This window comes from Podarcis bocagei, assembly GCF_964188305.1.
Source record: "Podarcis bocagei genome assembly, chromosome: 6".
Taxonomy (NCBI): Eukaryota; Metazoa; Chordata; class Lepidosauria; order Squamata; family Lacertidae; genus Podarcis; species Podarcis bocagei.
In genome coordinates, this window is record NC_138130.1 from 49004574 (window position 1) to 49026649 (window position 22076).

General features: G+C 41.8%; 1 protein-coding gene across 1 annotated transcript in view; it reads left to right on the plus strand.

Annotated features, from left to right (window-relative positions):
- Nucleotides 1-22076, plus strand: part of USP9X (ubiquitin specific peptidase 9 X-linked) — a 70784-nt gene that overhangs the window by 15468 nt on the left and 33240 nt on the right. Inside the window, exons 2-14 of the mRNA XM_081199227.1 lie at nucleotides 5250-5503; nucleotides 8498-8643; nucleotides 8778-8857; nucleotides 11655-11767; nucleotides 12297-12515; nucleotides 13940-14055; nucleotides 15326-15577; nucleotides 15666-15804; nucleotides 17104-17256; nucleotides 18388-18492; nucleotides 19760-19966; nucleotides 20842-20978; nucleotides 21807-21940. Of these exons, the coding sequence (XP_081055353.1) occupies nucleotides 5408-5503; nucleotides 8498-8643; nucleotides 8778-8857; nucleotides 11655-11767; nucleotides 12297-12515; nucleotides 13940-14055; nucleotides 15326-15577; nucleotides 15666-15804; nucleotides 17104-17256; nucleotides 18388-18492; nucleotides 19760-19966; nucleotides 20842-20978; nucleotides 21807-21940 (1897 nt within the window). The 5' untranslated portion in view covers nucleotides 5250-5407. The remainder of the gene's footprint in view (nucleotides 1-5249; nucleotides 5504-8497; nucleotides 8644-8777; nucleotides 8858-11654; nucleotides 11768-12296; nucleotides 12516-13939; nucleotides 14056-15325; nucleotides 15578-15665; nucleotides 15805-17103; nucleotides 17257-18387; nucleotides 18493-19759; nucleotides 19967-20841; nucleotides 20979-21806; nucleotides 21941-22076) is intronic.

Sequence of the window (22076 nt, forward strand, 5' to 3'; positions counted from 1 at the left end):
TTATAAAAAGAATGTGTAACAGTTTAGAGTTGTATAATTTCAGTAACTAGCAGATGTGGGCTATCTACTAAATGTTAACAGTAGATTTGCCTTAGAGATTTCTGGTAACTAAAATGTACAATAACTATCCACGTATTGTTTTGGAATCAGCTGTGTGGCTGACATTAGCTCGCTCTACACCAGTGGTGGCCAGACTTGGCCCTCAAGCTGTTTTGGGACTACTATTCCCATCATCCCTGACCACTGGTCCTGTTAGCTAGGGATGATGGGAGTTGTAGTCCAAAAACAACTGGAGGGCCAAGTTTGGCCACTATTGCTCTACACTATTACTACTAGCCATATATTGTCTAAGTAATTGCCTTGAAAGCTCACTGGGTAAGATTCAACGAATGGCTAAGGAGATCCATACACCCTCTCACTATATATAAGGATCTGGTGACTTCTGTTTCAGTGTAACTGAAGAAGTGTGCATGCACATGAAAGCTCATACCAATAACTAACTTAGTTGGTCTCTAAGGTGCTACCGGAAGGATTTTTTAAAAATTAATAATTTACCGTATTTTTCGCCCCATAGGACGCACCGGCCCATAGGACGCATCAAGTTTTTGGGGGGGAAATAAAGAAAAAAAAATTATTTCCCCCCCAGGCGCTTGTGGGGCAGGCAGCGGGGAGAAGCGCTCTTCTCCCCGCCGCCCGCCTTGCGATCAGGTCCGGGGACAGCAAGGAGACGCAGCGCGTCTCCCTGCTGTCCCCGGAGTGGTGGGGCAGGCAGCAGGGAGAAGCGCTCTTCTCTCCCCCGCCCGCCTTGCGATCAGGTCCGGGGGCAGCAGAGAGACGCAGCGCGTCTCCCTGCTGTCCCCGGAGTGGTGGGGCAGGCAGCGGGGAGAAGCGCTCTTCTCCCCGCCGTCAGCCTCCAAACCACTTCGGGAGACAGCGGGATGGCGGCGTTCCGCCTCCCTCTGTCCCCCGACCTTGTGGGGCTGGCGCTGGGGCTCTCCTGAAGCCTGGAGAGCGAGAGGGGTCGGTGCGCACCAACCCCTCTCGCTCTCCAGGCTTCAGTGAATGCCTGCATTCGCCCCATAAGACGCACCCACATTTCCCCTTCATTTTTGGAGGGGAAAAAGTGCGTCTTATAGGGCGAAAAATACGGTATCTCTTTTTTTAAATTTTGTTTCGACTATGGCAAACCAGCATGGCTGCCTACCTGTAACGAGATCCATTCAGTCAGTGCAAGCATTTCTGCTTGCCTGATAGAATGATTACCCTCCTCCATCCTGCACAGTTCTCCCAAGAGGGTTATTCCAGAGCAGATTTGGGAGCTGGGGAAAGGGGGAAGCCACATTGCTTTAGCAAGATTCCTTGCACTGGGTTCTACTAGTGGAATGAAGTAGTCGAAACTGGGCCTGTGTAAATAAAAGAGATTGCATAACTAAATCACTTCTTTGTTTAACCCATTTCCCAAGACTGACACAGGAATCACTCTAAAAGTATTCTTTTTAAATCCTAAATTCAAGATGATAGAGTTGGAACTTGCGAACAGAGTTTGTTTATGAGATCAGAACACAGTAATTATTCTGTGTTTTTAAGTGACTCGTAATAATGTGCATGTGCTCAAAATCATGTAACTGCAGGTTAGTGGCAGCAGTAGAGGAAGTTGTTGTTCCCTGTTCTTCCCACCACAGTGCTCATTTCCTTTCCTTTATAGAAGAAGGGAAGTGGTTGTCATAGTGATAAAGAGGAAACCCATTGGAATTTTCTCTTTTTACAGACTAGCAGATTTACAAGATTATAAGCTTTTCTGAGAAGACCCCCAAACCATTTTAGTTTGAACAGGCCTGTCACAAAGGCCTGTCACAAAGGTCTGCACAGACCCTGCTGTCTCTTAAAATTGCTTTAAACCAAAGATCTCATTTCTCCAAGAGATCTCCCACCCTTCATTTGAATTCACAAGTGAAGGGCAACGATGCTAAATCAGTTGTCTGTCAGGAAGTGGAGGGAAAAGCATTCCTCCAGTTTACACCTTTTAACATTAACAGTGTTCTAAGTGTTAACCTGGTGTGTGTTTGTTGTAGCAGGCACCAGGATCCTTTACAACTGGATGGTGTTTCCATGTGGAGGTAGAAATCTGTTTTATTCTTTTAAATAAATAAACCTTTATTGTCACTACACCACCTGTGTGCAGTGAAATTAAACATGCCCCCCTCTTCCCCCCACATACACTCAGTCTTGTTTGTGCTCTGTGTGCTTGTCGGAAGTCAGTTGCACCACTATTTTTTCCCATTCAGCAGCCCAACAGCCCACTGATAAAAACTGTTCTTTAACCTGTTGGTGCGGCTGACTATACTTCTGTATCTCCTGCCCGAAGGTAGGAGATTAAAGAGGTGCTGGCCAGGGTGTGAGTCGTCCCTAAGAATTTTCCTTGCTCTCCTGAGGCAGCGGTCTTCCGCGATGTCATCTAGCGAACTCCAGGGACAGCCAATGATATCATGTGCTGTATTCACCACCCTCTGTAGGGACTTCCTGTCTGTGGCTGTCAAACCGGTGTACCACACTGTAATACAGTGTTTTAGTTCATTATATCTTACTGGAAAAAAATAGCAAAAAGAAAAAAAGAAAGGTCTCATGTCACTGTGGCTTGGATCTGCTTGTGGATGTTTTTGAAAAATGAGAATGCATTTTTAAATAAAACGGAGGTGACTGGAGGAGGAAAAAACAGTGATGCACTCTGTGAACTGCACTGCTCTCCTGGAAGCAGTTGCAGCTCACAGTAGGCAAGAAGGCAAGCTGCAAACTGTTTTAACACAGATTAGTTACACCATGAAACTTTTTACTCATTCTATTTTTGTATAGTTATGGTGATTGAAAGAAGGTGAAGTGGTAGATTCTCCAATTCTTGAACTTCTTGAAATTCGTTCTATAGTAATTGTGGATGATTGAGTTCAGAACTATAGACTACTTGGATTAATACATATGTACAGTGGTACCTCTGGATGCGAACGGGATCCGTTCCGGAGCCCCGTTCGCATCCTGGAGCGAATGCAACCCGCGTCTGCGCGGGTCGCGATTCGCCGCTTCCATGCATGCGTGTGATGTCATTTTGAGCGTCTGTGCGAGCGGCGAAACCCGGAAGTAACGCACGTCATTACTTCCGGGTTGCCGCGGAGTGCAACCCGAAAATATTCATCCCGAAGCTACTTCAACCCGAGGTATGACTGTAGTATGTGGCTTTTAACTGATTTACAAAGTGTTTGTAGGCTTGGCTGATTCCAAATTTTAGTGGGCCTTTTCCTGTGTTGGTCTTCCCTGCTGTAAGTGTACCTGACCGCAGAACTGGGTAGCTAAGCACTGCCATTTTAAAATTTTCCAACATGCTCTGGAGGTGCATGATATCTCAGAACATTGTGGGAAATGGCAATATGTAGCTGCTCAGTGGAGGCCTAGCAGCTGCTCAAGGATACAAGGTGTTGAGCTGGGCCTGATTGCCTGGAATATTTGTTACACATAGCTTTAGTGGTTAGAATGGTGACTCTTAATTCATTATTATTTTTTTACTGGAACATTCTTGTGAGACAGCTGAATTAATATTTTATGCCAGTTGAGTAGATGTGCGTTTAGTTGTAACCCATAGCATTCTTAAACTACTGGACTGTGCTGTTTAAAAGTAATTCCTTTCACCCTTTAAATAAAACTATTGTCTATTTAGATGTGGCTTCACAGATTGTGCATACCAATTCCAGGCATTAAAAGCCTACCAGAAATAATGGAGTTGCCAGTAAGCAAGTGAACATGATGCTTCAACCAGTGGATAAATAAATACTTTTCAAAAAAGAAAACTCAATATTTATTTGATTTAAATTGTAGTTAAAAGCCAGTTTTTAGATTAATTTACCAAATTCATCTTGATGCAGCATTAATGCTATTCCTCCTTGTCTGAAATGTATATATTCTATTTAGTATTCTAATTTGATTGGTTTTTGTGGTTATCACTCACCAGTGTGTTACAGGCTACAGTGGTACCTGTGGTTACGAACTTAATTCGTTCTGGAGGTCCGTTCTTAACCTGAAACCGTTCTTAACCTGAGGTACCACTTTAGCCGTCGCTGTGTGATTTCTGTTCTCATCCTGAGGTAAAGGTCTTAACCCAATATACTATTTACGGGTTAGTGGAGTCTGTAACCCGAGGTGTTTGTAACCACTGTATATCTAATTGCCATATGCCACCTTAAAAATGAGAATGCCAGAACAGGGCAGTCTTGAAGCACATCTGTAGCAAGAATGAGGAACTTGTGTCCCTTTAGATGTTCTTGTAGATGCCCAGCTCATCCACTCCAGCAAGCATGGCCAGTAATCAGAAATGTTAGTAGTTGTCCAGTATTTGGAGGGCAACAGGTTCGCCACTCCTGGTCTAGAAAATGCTCAGGTTCTGAGAGATAGGAGTTGCCGTCACTGAAGAGATACTGAGATCAACTCTTTGTACCTTTTTAACAATCTAACTAGTAGTCAGAATACCTATGGTAAATTTAAGGGAATTCTAAGCATGATTGAATGTAAGCTATTACTGTACTGCCAAAATGCTGGGAATAAGTTTTTATGTAGGTGATTTTCTGTATCATTTGAGATAGATTTATTTCAAAAAGGGTGAGGGTGAATTAAGGATGAACTCATAACCACAACTGGTCCAGCACTGACCATGGCATAGTTTTTTCAAATGTACTCTTGTAGCAGAATGCCCTTTTTGCCGCATAAACTGCTATTGTTGGAACTGTATTTTCTTCATGCCTGAAGAAGACTTGCTATTCTGAGGGAAGAGATAAGCGACTGGTCAGATAAGTCTGGCAGTATAAGAAAATAATTGGGTCACAGTAACTACTTTATTGCTTAAACTCTATTACCCTCATAGTTTGGCTCTCAAAGGCTTACTAAATGGCTTAGGCCAGTGGTTCCTAATTAGCTAAGCACTGAGGACCCCTTTTTTTCAAAAGCCAAGCCATGGACCCCCTTACATTTTAAAATGTTGATATTATCTCTGGTATTTTTTGTTATGTGAATGGTGCCATAGCTCCCCTGAGTGGGTTGCATGGACTCCCTGGGGTCCACAGACTCCCAATTGGGAACCACTGGCTTAGGCCATTTGTAATTCTGAGTTAGATTTATGTGTGGGGCAGGAAGTTCTTTAAATGGGGCTGTTTGTATTTGCATGTTCAAAAAAGTTTAAAACAAAATTAAATGTTTGAATGTATCTCTTTCAGGTTATGCAATGGTCTCTGCAAGATGGCTTGTTCTTGAGTTGGAGCTTTTTAAAACAGACATATGCTGGTACTTCAACTTTATTAAGCGGACTATAAGTTTTTCTCTCTCAACAACTACATAAGCAGACAAAATTGCAAAAATCTGCCCTGTTTCGAGTATGACAGCCACGACCCGTGGCTCTCCAGTAGGAGGGAACGACAGCCAGGGCCAGGCTCCTGATGGACAGTCCCAGCCTCCTCTCCAGCAGAATCAGGTATGGTGGATATTCATATTAGTAATCAAAATTTAGATATTTTTGAGCAAAAGTTGCAATTGATAGCACTAATTAACCTTAATCTTGCAACAGTACACTTCAGTTCTACTTTCCACATTAAATAAATTCCAGTAAAGTTGGTCTGGGCACTTCCTGTTTACAAACCCCTTGCATGGTGAGAGTCTCTTTGAATATTTGTCTTAAAAATTTAGATACTCTAAATCAAGATTCCACATATTTTGGCTGGCCTTGTTAATTAAACATTTTTTGGTCCTGATCTTGTGTAGTACCCTCTGTAATACAGCATGAGGTTGGGTACAGTCACCCCATAGTTCTGAGCTTGGAGATACACAGGGAGTTAGTGTGATCTTTTCTGCAAAAACAAGCCCATTTCATCTTCTTCAGCTTGGAAAGGGGAGTGGGGATTCCCTACTCTTGTTCTAGGTCTCTGAGTCCCTCAGAAGCTCAGGTATGATTACTGTTCCCAGGTCTGGATCCAGTTTAGAGGGGAAGAAATGGCTGGGACTGGTTATTTGAACAGTTGCCTTCTGAGATGCACTAAGAAGAAGTGGCAGCACCTGGCTGCACTGGGGTGTGCCAGGTTGCCACTGCACTTTGAAGCATAAAACAACCCCCAAGCTTTCTTTCCAATCTTAGGGCTGTGGAGAAGGCAAGGATCATCCTCACAGTAATGCTAGACTTCTGAGGTCTCTGAACTGCTATTCCACTGCATAAAAAAACTCCTGTTTTTCTTGCCAAATGAGTGAAATGTCACATTCTATAGTAGAATAAAATTACAATTGCTAAGGGAATCATTGTTGAAGTGAATTGTAATAGTTATTAAGCTTTATTTACATAGACAAGTTTTCCATGGCTGCTTTTGGAAGCACTAGGTTTTGTACAGTTAACTTCACTTATAGCAGGTGGACTGCTGATGTTTACAGTAGCTTTGTAAATTCACAAAAGCTGCCTGCCACCCACACAACTATTTGTAGCAAATAAGCATAGTAAATGAGAGAGAATACACAAACTCTTCCATGCCTGTTTGCACACAAATGTTTAAATGTGTTCTTAAGTTGTTACAAGTAAGCAGATAAGTGACAGCTTGTATGTATTAACTGCATATACTAGAGGCTATTTCTTAAATTACTGCTTTTATTAAACAAATTGTTGTTTGGATATATACTCTGTTCATCCGGCTCAGGAAAATATAGTTGTTTAAAACCATTCTGAAAAGATCCAGTGATTAGATTGGGATTTCTCAGAAATTGCTGCAAAAAAATGGTTTTGCTTGTTGCACTTGAGATTTTATTTTTTGCACACATGGTGAACAAAACTGGTTTTATTTGAGGCCTGTTCTGATGATAGTGTTACATGCTCACACATGCTTCCTTTATGCACAGTGATAACAGGAGTGTGAGTAGTTCAGAGCTCTTGTATTCTTGCTGCATGAACATAATCACATTAGTTTCTTGGAGATCTTTCACCAACTCACATCCTCCAGTTGAAGTAATCTCTCCCCCCCAACTTTCTTTTGATAATTGTATCCCAAGAGTGTTGATCCAAACTTGCTTTTGCTGTTCTTTCATTGTTCTCAGCATATTGGCAGTCAGTACAAGATGTAAGAAGTTTCTCATCCAAGCAAGATAGATTTGTGGATGTTCATCAAGGAGACGTTGCTACCAAATGTAGTGCAGCACTGAAAGCTAGAGGTGCAGTTCTAACGAGCCCTGTCAGTGCAAGAACTTCAGTTTGCACAATGGGTCTGTCCCCTCTCCCCTTATCCATGTGCCTCCCTGCACCTCTGAAATTAACTCTCGGAGGGTCAGGAGAAGTGCCAGAGCAGCACAGGGAAAGGGGATAGGTATCATTCTGCCTAGTAAGCTGAAATGCTTAGACAGATGGAACAATTGGAAAAGCTTAATGTTGAATTCCACGGTTGGTGTTTGCACAATGTTGTGAATGTGTTGTCTCCAATGAGGAGAAGATTGTCAAAGTGTTGCTGGCTGATGTGCTTTTTCTCCTTTTGTAAGAGCAGCCTACAGCTCAGTTGAGAACTTTAGAACATACTTGGCTCACATTAAAATATTGTAAATATTGCCAAGGAAACAGGCAACTGGAATAGATTTTCACTGGTGCTGTTCTCAGTAGCAAATAGAGCATGGGTAGTCAGCATTCTTCTCTCCAGATGTTTTGGGCTTCCATTGACCGTGCTAGCTAGGCTGATAAGAGCTGTAGTCCAAAACCTCTGGAGGGCACTGTGTTTGCTATCCCTGAGAATAGAACTTGGTGGAAAGTGGCTTTTTTCTTCATCATGCTTGGAATGTAAAGTGCTTTCCCTACAGGAGGACTCAGAGGGCACCTGATTGAGACTTGAGTTTTATAGGTTTCAGGCTGCTGTGGGTGTTGCTTGTGTTATTGGTGCATTACATTGCACAGAGGCGTTGAATTCATTACATTTGCAGTAGTGCATGATAGACCAGTGTGATCTCACCAGTGCTCCCTGCACTGGTCCGAAATTGCTGCTGTCCTGCCCTGTCAAGTAGCAGTGATGCTGGTGTCAGGAGGTTGTGTCTGCAGCTCTACCCCACCACACATGGCAGCTACTGAGTTAGAATTATGACCTAGAAGCAGGAGGACCATATCAAAGCTTCTGTTTTGATTTTGGAGGGGGTTGTGATTTAGAAAAGCTATTAAATTTAGTACATAGGGGAAAGGAAATTTGCAGAATTGTATGTTGAAAACTAAAAACACATAGTACAAATATGATTAAAATGAAAGTGCGAAATAACTGTCCAGTGCAGCATAAAGATGATGAAGAAAGAGATACATTTACCCTTGAAAGGTTAGGGGGAAAGAGGCCTACCCTTTGAATGTTATTAGAAGGATACATTAAAACTTGATTAAACTGTATGATGACTCCGTAATTTTAAAAATTATTGCAAGAATTTCAGTATTTGAGTGGTTTACTTAACTATGTATTTTCTAATTCAGACTTCTTCCCCTGATTCTTCAAATGAGAATTCCCCAGCTACACCCCCTGATGAACAGGGTCAGGGTGATGCTCCACCACAGCTTGAAGATGAGGAGCCTGCATTTCCACACACTGACCTGGCCAAGTTGGATGACATGATTAACAGGTATTTAGATATATTTTTCAGGCTGTGTGTTAATTTGTGGCTCAGATTATTTTATCTTTTCCAGATGAAAAACATTGAAGGGAAAAGTTAGATTTCATGTCAAATTGAAATTTTATATTCTAATGTTTTCTTAGACCTCGATGGGTTGTTCCTGTATTGCCTAAAGGGGAGTTAGAAGTTCTTCTAGAAGCTGCTATTGAGCTTAGTAAAAAAGGTAAGTTGAAAAATTAAACTTTTAAGAACAATGGGTATATCACCTCAGTGACCTAAAGTGGTATCCCTTATTTAGAATTGCTAGCTTTACTAACTACTTGACTGTGTATACAGAGAGATAAAGAAATGAATAGATTCAAGCCAGGAAATGGGAGAGCTGGAGAGTCCTTATGGCTTGCAAGGGACCCTTCCTGGTGCCTGAAGAGGACTTCATTGGGGACAGAGGAATCCCCAAAGAGACTGGAGGCGCAGCAAAGCTTTTTTTAGGCTGCTAGGCTTAGCAGCTGATGTGTGCAGTAGTGCAGCAGCCACTGCTTTTCTGTGCATCCTCCAGCTGGCCCTAGTACTTCAACTCTAAGTGAAGAGAGAGTGGTGGGAAGAGAGAGCTGGAGAGCTGGAAAAAATGGGCATTTAGAAGGTTCTCTGCACTTACGTGATTTTCGCTTATGTGCACAGGGGCCTGTATATCTAAGCAGCATTTCAGTAGTTGAAGAAGTCTTGTAACATAGTGGCTGAGAGTGAGCTATGACTTGGAAAGTCCATGGGTTGAAATTTAAACTTAGTAGGCAGTACAGTGGTGCCTCGCAAGACGAAATTAATTCGTTCCGCAAGTCTCTTCGTCTTGCGGTTTTTTCGTCTTGCGATGCACGGTTTCCCATAGGAATGCATTGAAAATCAATTAATGCGTTCCTAGGGAAACCGCCTTCGGACCAGGTCCGGGGACAGTCTGCCCCCGGACCTCTTCTGGAGGCTGGGGGGGGGGACAAGGGCTTTTCTTCCCACCCCCAGCATTTTAAAAAACCCTGGGACAGCGGAGGACTTCTCCGCTGTCCTGGGCGATCTTAAAATGCTGGCGGGCGGCATTTTAAAATCGCCCCGGACAGCGGAGGACTTCTCCGCTGTCCGGGGCGATTTAAAAGCCCCTGGGAAGGCAGGCAGGGGGGACAAAGACTTTCGCCCCCTGCCCGCCTTCAGAAGGTGTTCCCGCCCCCTGCCCCACTTCGGAACAGCTTTCCGAAGTGGGGCGGCTGGGGCAGGTGTCCCCACCCCCCCTCCCCACTTCGGAACAGCTTTCCGAAGTGGGGCGGCTGGGGCTGGTGTCCCCACCCCTCCTCCCCACTTCGGAACAGCTTTCCGAAGTGGGGCGGCGGGGGCAGGTGTCCCCGCCCCCACTTCGGAACAGCATTTTAAAATCTCCCCGTGTCCCGGGAAGATGTTAAAATGCTGGGGGTCGGGCTGCCGACCCCCAGCATTTTAAAACCTTCCCGGGACACGGGGAGATTTTAAAATGCTGGGGGTCGGCAGATCGCTTCTCCCCTTTGCCGCCCCTTGCTTCAAAAGGGGTCGGGGGGGGGAGAGAGAGGAAGGCACACGCTTTTCCCTCTGTCCCCTCTTTTGAAGCAAGGGGCGGCAACGGGGAGAAGATCGCTTCTCCCCTTTGCCGCCCCTTGCTTCAAAGGGGGTCGGGGGGAGAGAGAGAGGAAGGCGCACGCTTTTCCCTCTGTCCCCTCTTTTGAAGCAAGGGGCGGCAACGGGGAGAAGATCGCTTCTCCCCTTTGCCGCCCCTTGCTTCAAAAGGAGTCGGGGGGAGAGAGAGAGGAAGGCGCACGCTTTTCCCTCTGTCCCCTCTTTTGAAGCAAGGGGCGGCAACGGGGAGAAGATCGCTTCTCCCCTTTGCCGCCCCTTGCTTCAAAAGAGGTCCGGGGAGAAAGGGGAAGACGCCAGCATTTTAAAAAACCTCGGGACAGCGGGGGACTTCTCCGCTGTCCGGGGCGAATTTAAAATGCTGGCGGGCGGCAGCAAAGCCTTCGCTGCCGCCCGCCAGCATTTTAAAAAACCTCGGGACAAAGGAGAAGTCCTCCGCTGTCCCGGGGTTTTTTAAAAACCTCTCCGCCCCCCGCCAGGCTTCGGAGCAGCCTTCCGAAGCCTGGCGGCGGGAGGAGGTCCGAGGACAGTGGGCAAGACGCCCTGTCCCGGAGATTTCCCTATGGGCTTTCGTCTTGCGAAGCAAGCCCATAGGGAAATTCGTTTTGCGAAGCGTCTCCAAAACGGAAAACCCTTTCGTCTAGCGGGTTTTCCGTCTTGCGAGGCGTTCGTCTTGCGGGGTACCACTGTATTGGGCAAGCGGCTTGTTCTTGTCTACCTTTGGGAAGATGATGATAGTGACCCATGTTATAGGAATTGTACAGATTATAAAAAGATAATTGGATTTTTACAGGTTTTAGTTTAAATCATTTGTGTTACTACAGATGGAAGATTTGATGCATTTCTAAAGAATTAGCACAGGAGAAAGTGCTCAGCTAATAGAATCAATGTTGGGAGTCAGTTTCAGGTCTAAATTGCCTTCAGATCCATTGCAAGTTAGAGAAGGGCAGGCTGGCTGGGGGCTGACTGGTAGAGGGAGTTGCACAAAAGCAAGGTTGAGAGGAAATAAATAATAAGGATATTAAAAATGATAACCCTACTTCTTTTAGCTATTGCAATATTCTTGATAGGGACTTCCTAGCTTCTGGGCATTTAATGTCTGCAGTGTAGTGTTTCCTGCAACCTTGAAGGCTAAGAACATGCATAGAAAAATAATCAACAGTAGTTAAACCGTTGCATGGATATAGTGTCTATGCAGTGTTGTTAAGAAAATTTAACTCACGTTTTATGCAGTTTAGTTAAAGTATAATAAGTATTAAATGTATTAAACAGCTTTCTTTTGAAGCATTTTCCGAATGTTTTACTGTTGGTAATTTAGTAGTCAGTGTATGACACCAAGTAACTTAATTCTTTGATGATCTCTTTTTACACAGGCCTTGATGTTAAAAGTGAAGCATGCCAGCGATTTTTTCGAGATGGGTTAACAATCTCTTTCACAAAAATCCTTACAGATGAGGCAGTGAGTGGCTGGAAATTTGAGATTCATGTAAGTTTGTTTTAGCTACCCATTCATGTATCCATTATGTCAACAGCTTCAGTATGGTAAAAACTGGTTAATTACCTGTGACACTTGTGAAAACTGTTGTGTTACTTTTACAGCGGTGCCTCGCAAGACGAAATTAATCCGTTCCGCGAGTCTCTTTGTCTTGCGGTTTTTTCGTCTTGCGAAGCACAGCTATTAGCGGCTTAGCGGCTATTAACGGCTTAGCGGCTTTAAGAAAAAGGAAACAAACTCACAAGAACTCGCAAGACGTTTCGTCTTGCAAAGCAAGCCCATAGGGAAATTCGTCTTGCAGAACGACTCAAAAAACGGAAAACTCTTTCGTCTAGCGAGTTTTTCGTCTTGCGAGGCATTCGTCTTGCGAGGCACCGCTGTACTGTATAATTCCTGTAGCTTAAATTTGTACGGTTTGAAATAAATAATTTCATGCAACAAGGGTTTATAGAATTTTCTTTACTCTGATAAGGAATTTCACTATCAATCAAGTTTATATAAAGTATTTTTTTCTTAATAGAGATGTATCATTAACAACACTCACCGCCTAGTTGAACTCTGTGTGGCAAAGCTGGCCCAAGATTGGTTTCCTCTTCTTGAACTTCTTGCAATGGCCTTAAATCCTCATTGCAAATTCCATCTTTACAATGGTACACGTCCCTCTGAAACTGTTCCTGCTGGAGTTCAGCTGGCTGAAGATGAACTTTATGCTCGTCCTCCAGACCCGCGGTCACCAAAGGTATGTTGATTTGAAATTTTGAAGCAGCAGTGATCATTCTCACTTAAGACATTTCTGGACAGTTGTTTTCTAGGGTATTGGTTTGCCTCTTCGGTTTTTTGCTAAGTTGGAAAAGTAAGAACCAGCTGAAGCAGAAACTATACTCTCCCTGTTTCCTAGTGCATTCTTAATCAAGTCATAAAAGCAGTAGACACATAAACACGTGCTATAGCCTGCATTGTGCTTAGGCACAAATCAGAACTAGGTATCATCTTAAATATTCATCTTAAAATGAATTCTCTTCACTATTTTCTGTCAGATTTCACCATGGTTATTTATTAGATCTGCTGTGAAACCTTGGCTAATGCTAAACATGCTTCTGTCTTAACCAGGATTTGTAAACCAAGTATCATTCGCCTTAATATACAGTCGTACCTTGGAAGTCGAACGGAATCTATTCCGAAAGTCCGTTTGACTTCCAAAATGTTTGAAAACCAAAGCCCGGCTTCTGATTGACTGCAGGAAGCTTCTGCAGCCAATCAGAAGCTGTGGAAGCCCCATCAGACGTTCGGCTTCCAATAATAGTTTGCAAATCGGAATAGTCACTTCTGGGTTTGCGGCGTTTGCGAGACAAAATGTTCAACAACTAAGTTGTTTGAAAACCAAGGTACGACTGTAGTTGCAAATGTATCAAATCACAGCCCAAAAAGTTGGAGTTAAAATTTGTGAAAGTTGCTAACTTTGTTGTAGTGTATAAATTGGTACGTTACTTTCAAAGCTAACTCTCTTGGAGCCTCAAGGTGTTGGGAAGTCTCAGTTCACATGACTGGAACTTCAAAAGGAGGTCAATACAGTGGTACCTCGGGTTACATACGTTTCAGGTTACAGACTCCGCTAACCCAGAAATATTACCTCGGGTTAAGAACCTTGCTTCAGCATGAAAACAGAAATCGCGCAGCAGCAGCGCGGCGGCAGCAGGAGGCCCCATTAGCTAGAGTGGTGCTTAAGAACAGTTTCAGGTTAAGAACGGACCTCCGGAACGAATTAAGTACGTAACCAGAGGTGCCACTGTATAGCTTTTGGCTGAGGCCTGTTATGATGATCTCCATATACTAAAACTGTCCCCCACACCCCATTAATCTATTCGCTTCTGGTTTCTAACCTAAAAGGAAATCTTGTATTAATTTCTGTCGGAAGATAACAGATTACTGTGCATAAAAGCTCTCTTGTTCAGAAATACCTGTCTTTTATAATAGTAGAATACTGAATTGCTGGTATTATCACAACTTGCAAAATATTTTGAAATGATTAACAGTACACGAGAGGATAATCATGGTTAAAAGAGTATATTTACTTCTAATTGTGACCAAAAGTAGGACTTGTTCTTTGCAATGTAAATATGTGTTGGTAGAATGACATGTAAAGCAGGAAAAATTGTTTTGCAGGGTTGGCTAGTAGATCTCATCAACAAGTTTGGCACGTTGAATGGGTTTCAGATCTTACACGATCGTTTTATGAGCGGATCAGCATTGAATGTTCAGATTATTGCAGCTCTCATCAAGTGAGTCCCTTTTCTATGTATCAACTGAATAACAGTATCCCTTGAGCCAATTTGTTCAAAAATAGATATTTTGTCATTTAGGGTTTGCAGTCTAGGAGCAAAGATTTATAAAACTACCTTAATTACCATACAGATTAGCTTTGAACCTTACACACTTTCAGAAGACCTTAATTTTTCTTCTTTGCTTTGATCTAGCAAGCTCAGCTTTTGGGCAAGTAACCTTAATTAGGAACCATAATGTATGGGAAATTACGGCAATGAGACTGATGAAAGCCAAGGTTTGTTGTGAGGTTTCAGAGTTTCCCCAGTAGCAGTTTGCTGTTGGAATAGAATGCTGGAACTTTGGTGAGCTACGTCTGTTCCTGGTGGAGGACCACCACTCCATTTGAACTTTCTACACCCTTTATTGTTTCTTGTGTGAAAAATTTGGCACATCTGGATTGTAATAAGTTGGGGCAAGAGGATATTACATATATAGTAGGGAGTTGCGTCTGTGTATTTTGCAGAATTGTATGTATAAGGACCTTAGGAACCTTACCCCCAGTGCTCTTGGAAGAGAGATACACACAAACTCAGCCAGAGCCATTTTGCTAGCAGTTCAGCTCTTTGTAGAGAACATTTATCTTGAATAGTATGGAAGTGGTCAAGATCTGGGATGAAATTAATAATGTTGAGACACAGCAAGATCTTTTTTCAGTTATTGACGTCCACTGTTTACACTCACAAAGGCCCTTGGAACAATGTCATGAGATGTCATTCTGGCAGGGGCTTCTGGGGCAGAATGGGAGTCCAAGTGGGGAGAGGGGCACTAATTTTCCCACAGTACCCTCTGTCAGTTTGACACTTTGTTACCATAAAGTAGGCTTCCTCAAACTCAGCCCTCCAGATGTTTTGAGACTACAGTTCCCATCATCCCTGACCACTGGTCCTGCTAGCTAGGGATCATGGGAGCTGTAGACCAAAAACATCTGGAGGGCCGAGTTTGAGGCAGCCTGCCATAATGCATTGCTTCAGTGGGTAGACGGGACATGGTGGCCACCAGGAGGAGCTCCAGTGTTAGTGGTGGTTTGGGGTATCCAATTCACATATTGCCCCTCAAAAATACCTGGAAATGACAACATTCATCATCTGCTAATGGGATGGCAAAATGTGGGGAGGGATAATATTTTGGCTGGTAATCATTAATTTGCTGGTTTGTAATTTTTTTTAGTAAATACTGGTTCTCCTTAATACTACTTTAAGCCTTTTATACTGTTTTTTCTCTCTCCAGACCATTTGGACAGTGCTATGAGTTTCTAACACTGCATACAGTGAAGAAATACTTCCTTCCAATTATAGAAATGGTTCCACAGTTTTTAGAAAACTTAACTGATGATGAACTGAAAAAAGAAGCCAAGAATGAAGCCAAAAATGATGCTTTGTCAATGATAATCAAATCTCTAAAGAACTTAGCCTCAAGAGTTCCAGGGCAAGAGGAAACTGTAAAAAACCTAGAAATATTTAGATTAAAAATGATACTTAGGTAAGGCCTTTTATTTTATTTTATGACTACAGTGTTTTCTATGTTTGGTATCCGATTCTGCTTCTCTTATACATACATTTCTCCACAGGTTGTTGCAAATTTCATCGTTTAATGGAAAAATGAATGCACTAAATGAAGTTAACAAGGTGATATCTAGTGTGTCATATTACACTCATCGACATGGCAATCCCGAAGAGGAGGAATGGCTTACAGCAGAAAGAATGGCAGTAAGTTATTTGAATTATATCATTGTATCCGTTCAAAGCAATTGTCTGCCTTTCTTTCCAGGAGATGTTTTCCTTAACTTTGATTTTGATTTTATTATTTTACCTTGTTTTGTTGTCTATGGGCACAAAGTAGCTTATGAGATTAAAAACAATAAGACATTAAAATGTATGTAACAAACAATCAAAATACAACCATACACTATTTGATAAAATCAAACTCAAAACGACCCACTAAAAAGCTCAGTATATGGTAAAAATTCAAGAACCAAAGACTTTGTGTAACAAAACCATTTCCAGCAAGGTATATAAACCAAGGGTGGGGAACCTGTGGCCCTTCAAATATAGTTGGACTTCAACTTTCCTCAGCCAGCATGGGAAATGGTCAAGGATTATGGGACCTATTATCCAACAGCATCTGGAACACCACAAGTGTGAAAAAGTGAAGGATTCCACATCCTTAGGGCAACTACTGAAAAAGCCATGTCATAAATAGCTCAGTGGAGTTAAGACTTCTCTCAGCATGCCCTGTGTACTTTCTACTCTATGCTCAAATTTAGTGGGGTTGATAGTGGAAGTTTTAATTTTAATACTGCAACATTATGAGTTTGGGGTAGGGAATTTGTGGCCTTCCAGATGTTCTTGGACTCCCACGTCCCATCAGCCCCCAGCCAGGATGACCAATGATCAGGAGTGGTTGAGAGTTGTGGTCCCCCAACATCATGTTATAGCGGCTGGAAATGGTTAGGACAAGGTGCAGGAATGGAAGGGAAGCACTGGGAAAATGAGAAAATGAACAGATATTGTGAGTTGTACTATCAGCCCTTCTGGAAGTTGCTCTGTTTGCCTGTTGTTTAACTCAGATAGGTAACCAGGTGTACTCTAACTCCCATCAACTGGCGCCAGCATGGCCAATGGCCAAGGGTTGATGGGAATTGTAGTTCAACATCTGGATGGAGGGCCATTGGTTAGCCACCCCTGGTGTAACAAGTATCTCCCTTTTGACACTTCTGTGAAATGGCTTTTGATGCTTCTGCCAAATAGCTGGTTCTTGGCATTACTTTTGGTATCTGCTTGCATGCCTATATTGTATATTGAGCCTGAATAGTGTAAAATGTGAAATTGCCAGTATACCACATTTATCTTATTCACGTTGCTTATGAATAAGATAAACTCTGGTGGTCAGAGTTGGACCCCCTGTTCCATATTGTTACAAAAATAAGTTTGACTTTCATTTTTTGGGTGTGTTTATAATGTGCTGCTTGCTGTCATCTGAAATTTTCTTTACCTTCTTAAATTTAGGAGTGGATTCAACAGAATAATATCCTATCGATTGTGTTAAGGGATAGTCTACATCAACCTCAGTATGTAGAAAAATTAGAGAAAATTCTTCGTTTTGTCATCAAAGAAAAGGCCCTCACCTTGCAAGACCTTGACAACATTTGGGCTGCACAGGTAGGGACTAAACAACTGTCACCTTGAGTGAGAGCAGTTTATTTTGAACTACTTATCATGCATGAGTTGGAGTTACTTATAATTTGTGATACAGGTGTTAAAGTATAATTCGTCAGTCTCTCTGCAAATACCATAGTTTATTATGTTATGTTCTTCTGTAGTGGACACAAACTTTTGGTTAGTTCACATATGCTGTGCTACCAAAAGAAGGAAGCTAAATGTGGCACAGGAAGCCTGATGAATTATTGGTGTGCTCTTTTTTCTTGGGTCATCAAATTTAAGAAGTTAATCATTGTAGGTTTTGCCTTTTGATCAACCCCCGTTTCCATTCCCTATGGCATAAACACATATAACTGAAACAATTGCATATTCTTTGATTTATCTTGCCTTTCCTTTCTCTGTTTTGTGTATGGTAAGCTTCTTGGAGCAGGAATTTATCATCTTGTTGCTCTGTGAAGTGCCATGCCCACTGAGAATGCCATATAAATATTATTATTATTAAGTTAAATGGGTCTAGTAGATTGAGCTGACATTGCGGTCATAGTTCTAATTGCCTCCTTTTTCAAACTTGACTAGTTAAGTTCTATTAATGTTTTGGAACAGGAAGATTTAAGCCTAGTGTTGCTGTTGCTCTAAGTCAGTTGCAATTCTAAAGTGTAAATTAAAAAGCCCAATTTTTATTAGCTTAAATGTTCAAAAGCAAATGTGCTTTAGAAATATGAAGGAGTATCAACTATTGGCTGTACCTTTCTTTGGGAAATGTAATGATGATTTGTAAACTGATCATTTAGCCTCTTTATATAGAGTATCGATTTTGTAAATAAAAAGCCAAAAGGGTTTTAAAGAATAGGAATTGAAAAAGTCAAGAGAGCAAGAGATAAGTGCAGTTTAAAGTCTGAGGTATTATTTAAGCTATCTTTTCCAACCTGCCATAGAAAAATGAGAACAGGATGAGAACAGTGCTAGTTTTACAAGAATTGTTCTAAGGTCACTGTAAGTGCAGGTCAATTCCACTTTGTAGGATACTATGTGGGGAAATGGCTGTAATAGAAATTCAAGTCTCAGAAAAATAAAGACAATCCTGTCTTTTGTAGAGATAGCAGTAAATGGTGTTAACTGTTTCTTATCAAGGCAGGAAAACATGAAGCCATTGTGAAGAATGTACATGACCTCCTTGCAAAACTGGCCTGGGATTTCTCTCCTGAACAACTTGACCACCTATTTGATTGTTTCAAGGTAAGCATACATATTAATCTGCTGTTATTAATTGGAGCAAGGGACAGCCCCAGGGTCAACAGTGGGAGTTCCTGGTATTGAAGGAACTTTACTATTCCTTCAGTGCTTTACTATCACTGAACTTGGGGATAAGCTAAGCTCCTCCAGAGGCCTGAGTTTTTTGTACTTCATCGAATTGGGAGGAGCAAATGTTATGTTTCGTCATGTGGAAAAGCAGCCTCTCAGTGCTTAGTGTGCATGTTTTAGTGGGTGGAAGATGAATTTTCAAAGGATGAAGGGGGTCGAGAAACCGTAGTTTCTGTCCAGTCCTCTGGGATGTTTGGACTTATAGTAAAATTGAGGGCTCGTGGGAGAATGCAACAAAGGAAGTCTCTGTTTGAGCAGCAGTTTCGCCATCAACCACCAGGTGGTGCTGAAGTCCTGTAACGACAGCAGATTTATGTGCACACAGATATCCCCTTCACACTCATGACCAATGCTTCTTTTTCACCCTCTCATAATAGTAGAATCCAGGGCCATCCAGTGAAGCTAATGATGGGCAAAATGAAGTATTATTTCACTTAAGGCATAAACAACAGAATTCACTCCTAGAAGGTGTAGAGATGACCACCAATTTGGATGATTTTAAAAGAGTAGGCAAATTCATGGAGGATGAGGCCATCAATAGCTGCTAGCCATGGAGGCTATGTATGGCATCCATTGTTGCAGACAGTACGCTTTTGAATACCTGTTGCTGGTATTCACAAGTGCAGATTGTGCTCATCTACTGTGTGTGAACTTCCCATAGTCTGTTTGACCACTTAGAAGTTGATGTTGGTGTCGATGGGACTTCGTCCTGATTCAGTAGGGCAATTCTTAACAATTTTGGGTAACGAAGTAAATTTTGCTTGGCTTCTGCTCTTCTGCTGAAGCAGGGCCATGGATTTATTTTGAATGGAAGAAGAGGCCTTTCTGTCTGACTTCCTATTATTTCCTATTACTGTGAAATGCAGTCACTGAACAATTAATATTATTACTGATTACAAATCCATTCAAGTGAAGTATTTGAAAATGATCTAAAAATAGCTTAGTTCTTCCAGTTTTTGGTAAGCTACTCAGTGCTGACATTCTAATTGGTGTTACTGGAAAGAACAGTAGAATTACTATCATATCTTAATTTGCATTTTGACAATATAACTTAATTTTAACACTTTTAGTATTTCAGTTCACATACCTTTGATTTTCAGGCCACATTAAAATATTCTGGTGGTGTCCCTTTATTTTCTAGGCAAGTTGGACAAATGCAAGCAAAAAGCAGCGTGAAAAGCTACTTGAGTTAATTCGTCGTCTTGCAGAAGATGATAAAGATGGTGTGATGGCGCACAAAGTACTGAACCTTCTATGGAATTTAGCACATAGTGATGATGTTCCAGTTGATATCATGGACCAGGCTCTCAGTGCCCACATTAAAATCTTAGATTATAGTTGTTCTCAGGTAAATATATTCTGTTTGGTAGTCATTATCTTTGGGTTGGCTGACATTATGCTTGTGTATTCCTACGTTTCTCTCTCCTAGTTTGCTGTTAAATATAAAATGGTGACCTTGCTGTTGAATTCTTTCAGACTAGGATTGCATCCCTGGTTTAGAGGGGTTATGAAAATCATAGTTTGGCAGTTCAGATGTAACAAGAAATTGTTTTTGGTGATGGAACTTATTGAAATTAGAGCATATGATGAAGGGAACTTGTGAACACAAGGTTAATTCATGTATGTCCCAATAATCCATAGTCCCATTGGTATTAACACTGGGATTTGATACTATAGTGGCATTAAAACTGTTGTATTATTTTCACAAAAATAAAGGAAGAGGGTAGATATCAAAAAGCTCGTTTCAGATGCTACTCCTAACCATGGCTTAGAGGATTATGAGCAAGCTATGGGCTGGCATATGTTCTCCCTCCCTTTCAGCTTCACTTTGTCTTCCTCCCTTTTGATTTGTGTTAACGAGAGCTTGCCATGGTGTCCATATTATTTATGTATTGAATTTGTACCCAGCCCTACTCCCAAAAGGATACCAGGGCAGCAGACACTAAAGGGATAAAAACAAATGATATTAGATGTTGCAGGGGAGGGTTGGTCATTGTCCTTTTGTGCTGTGTATGTGATGAAGGAGACCCATATTGGGCTAAAGGTGCCCTCCTTTGCTTCTACCTGTTCTCTTTTGAGTTTGTTGGTTAACTTCTCTAGTAGGCTGTTTTCTAACCTAATGATTCAGTTCCAAAGTATTTAAAACAGGGAGCCAGAAATGGATAAACCACTTTAAAATTACTTAATTGTTGCAAGCTAAAATAAAAATATTTGTTTTTTAAGGATCGAGATACACAAAAAATACAATGGATAGATCGTTTTATAGAAGAGCTTCGCACAAATGATAAATGGGTCATTCCTGCATTGAAACAAATTAGGGAAATTTGTAGTTTGTTTGGTGAAGCACCACAAAACTTGAGGTGAGACTTTAATATAAACTTTTCATTTCTTTAATGTGTTGGGCTAGAAAAAAGGGTACACAGTTCACATAATCCATTAGTATTGCTGAAATATAATGGGAAATATTAATACATAATGGATGCAATTCCATTTGAGATGGTTGCTGATGACCCAGATGGATGGGTTGGGTAACTTTTCTAATCACGTGACAGAGGCAGGAGAGCAAAGAACTCTGGGAGGCAAGCGCAGTCTCCTCAATTTTCTCTCTCCTGCCTGACGATCAGATTATTTCCCCCTGGTTCTCACTGGTCATTCTTTCAGTTAAATTGGCTTATGGCATTCGTAAAGCTGAAGCCTATAGAAGCCAGAAAATTGGGAGTAACTCACTCAGTTGTCTGAAGATGGAACTTGTTTCACACTGAATGTTGAAGACAAGAACTCATGTCTTTGCTGTTACCTTTGGGGTGAGGGCACTGTTGCCCAATCACAATTATACTAAAATACTGGATTTTTTTCAGTGTTTTCTGTGGGAAGCTCTTGTCTTGGGGTAGGGGGAATAAAGACTTAAAGGGCAATCTGAAGCTTGGCAGTCTGCATGAGTATGTCATTGCTATGGTTGAGAGAAGTTGAGATACAGAATTTTAATGCATTCATTGAAAATAAAAGAGACAGAACTGGGGAGAACTAATTGGTCTGCTTAAGTCCCCAAACCCCTCTCATATCTAAGGGGATTAGGAGCTTTGGGAGGGAGTGTGCATAGTTTTGCAATATGGTAGCCATTTGGAATGGATTGTTTGAAACTCTCAGTAACAGGACTTGTAACACTTTGATGTGTGCTTAAACTGCAGTCAAACTCAGCGAAGCCCCCATGTGTTTTATCGCCATGACTTAATCAATCAACTTCAGCACAATCATGCTCTAGTAACTTTAGTTGCAGAAAATCTTTCAGCGTATATGGAAAGCATGAGACAGTATGCTAAAGGTGAGTTAAATTTAATTTTGTCTAGAACTACACTATGAGATATATTGCTATTTATTTCCTCTTTATATGCTGAAGGAAGTGGGAAAGTCACCTTCCACCTAGATTCTACTTTAGGTATTTTTCCAGACCCAACTGT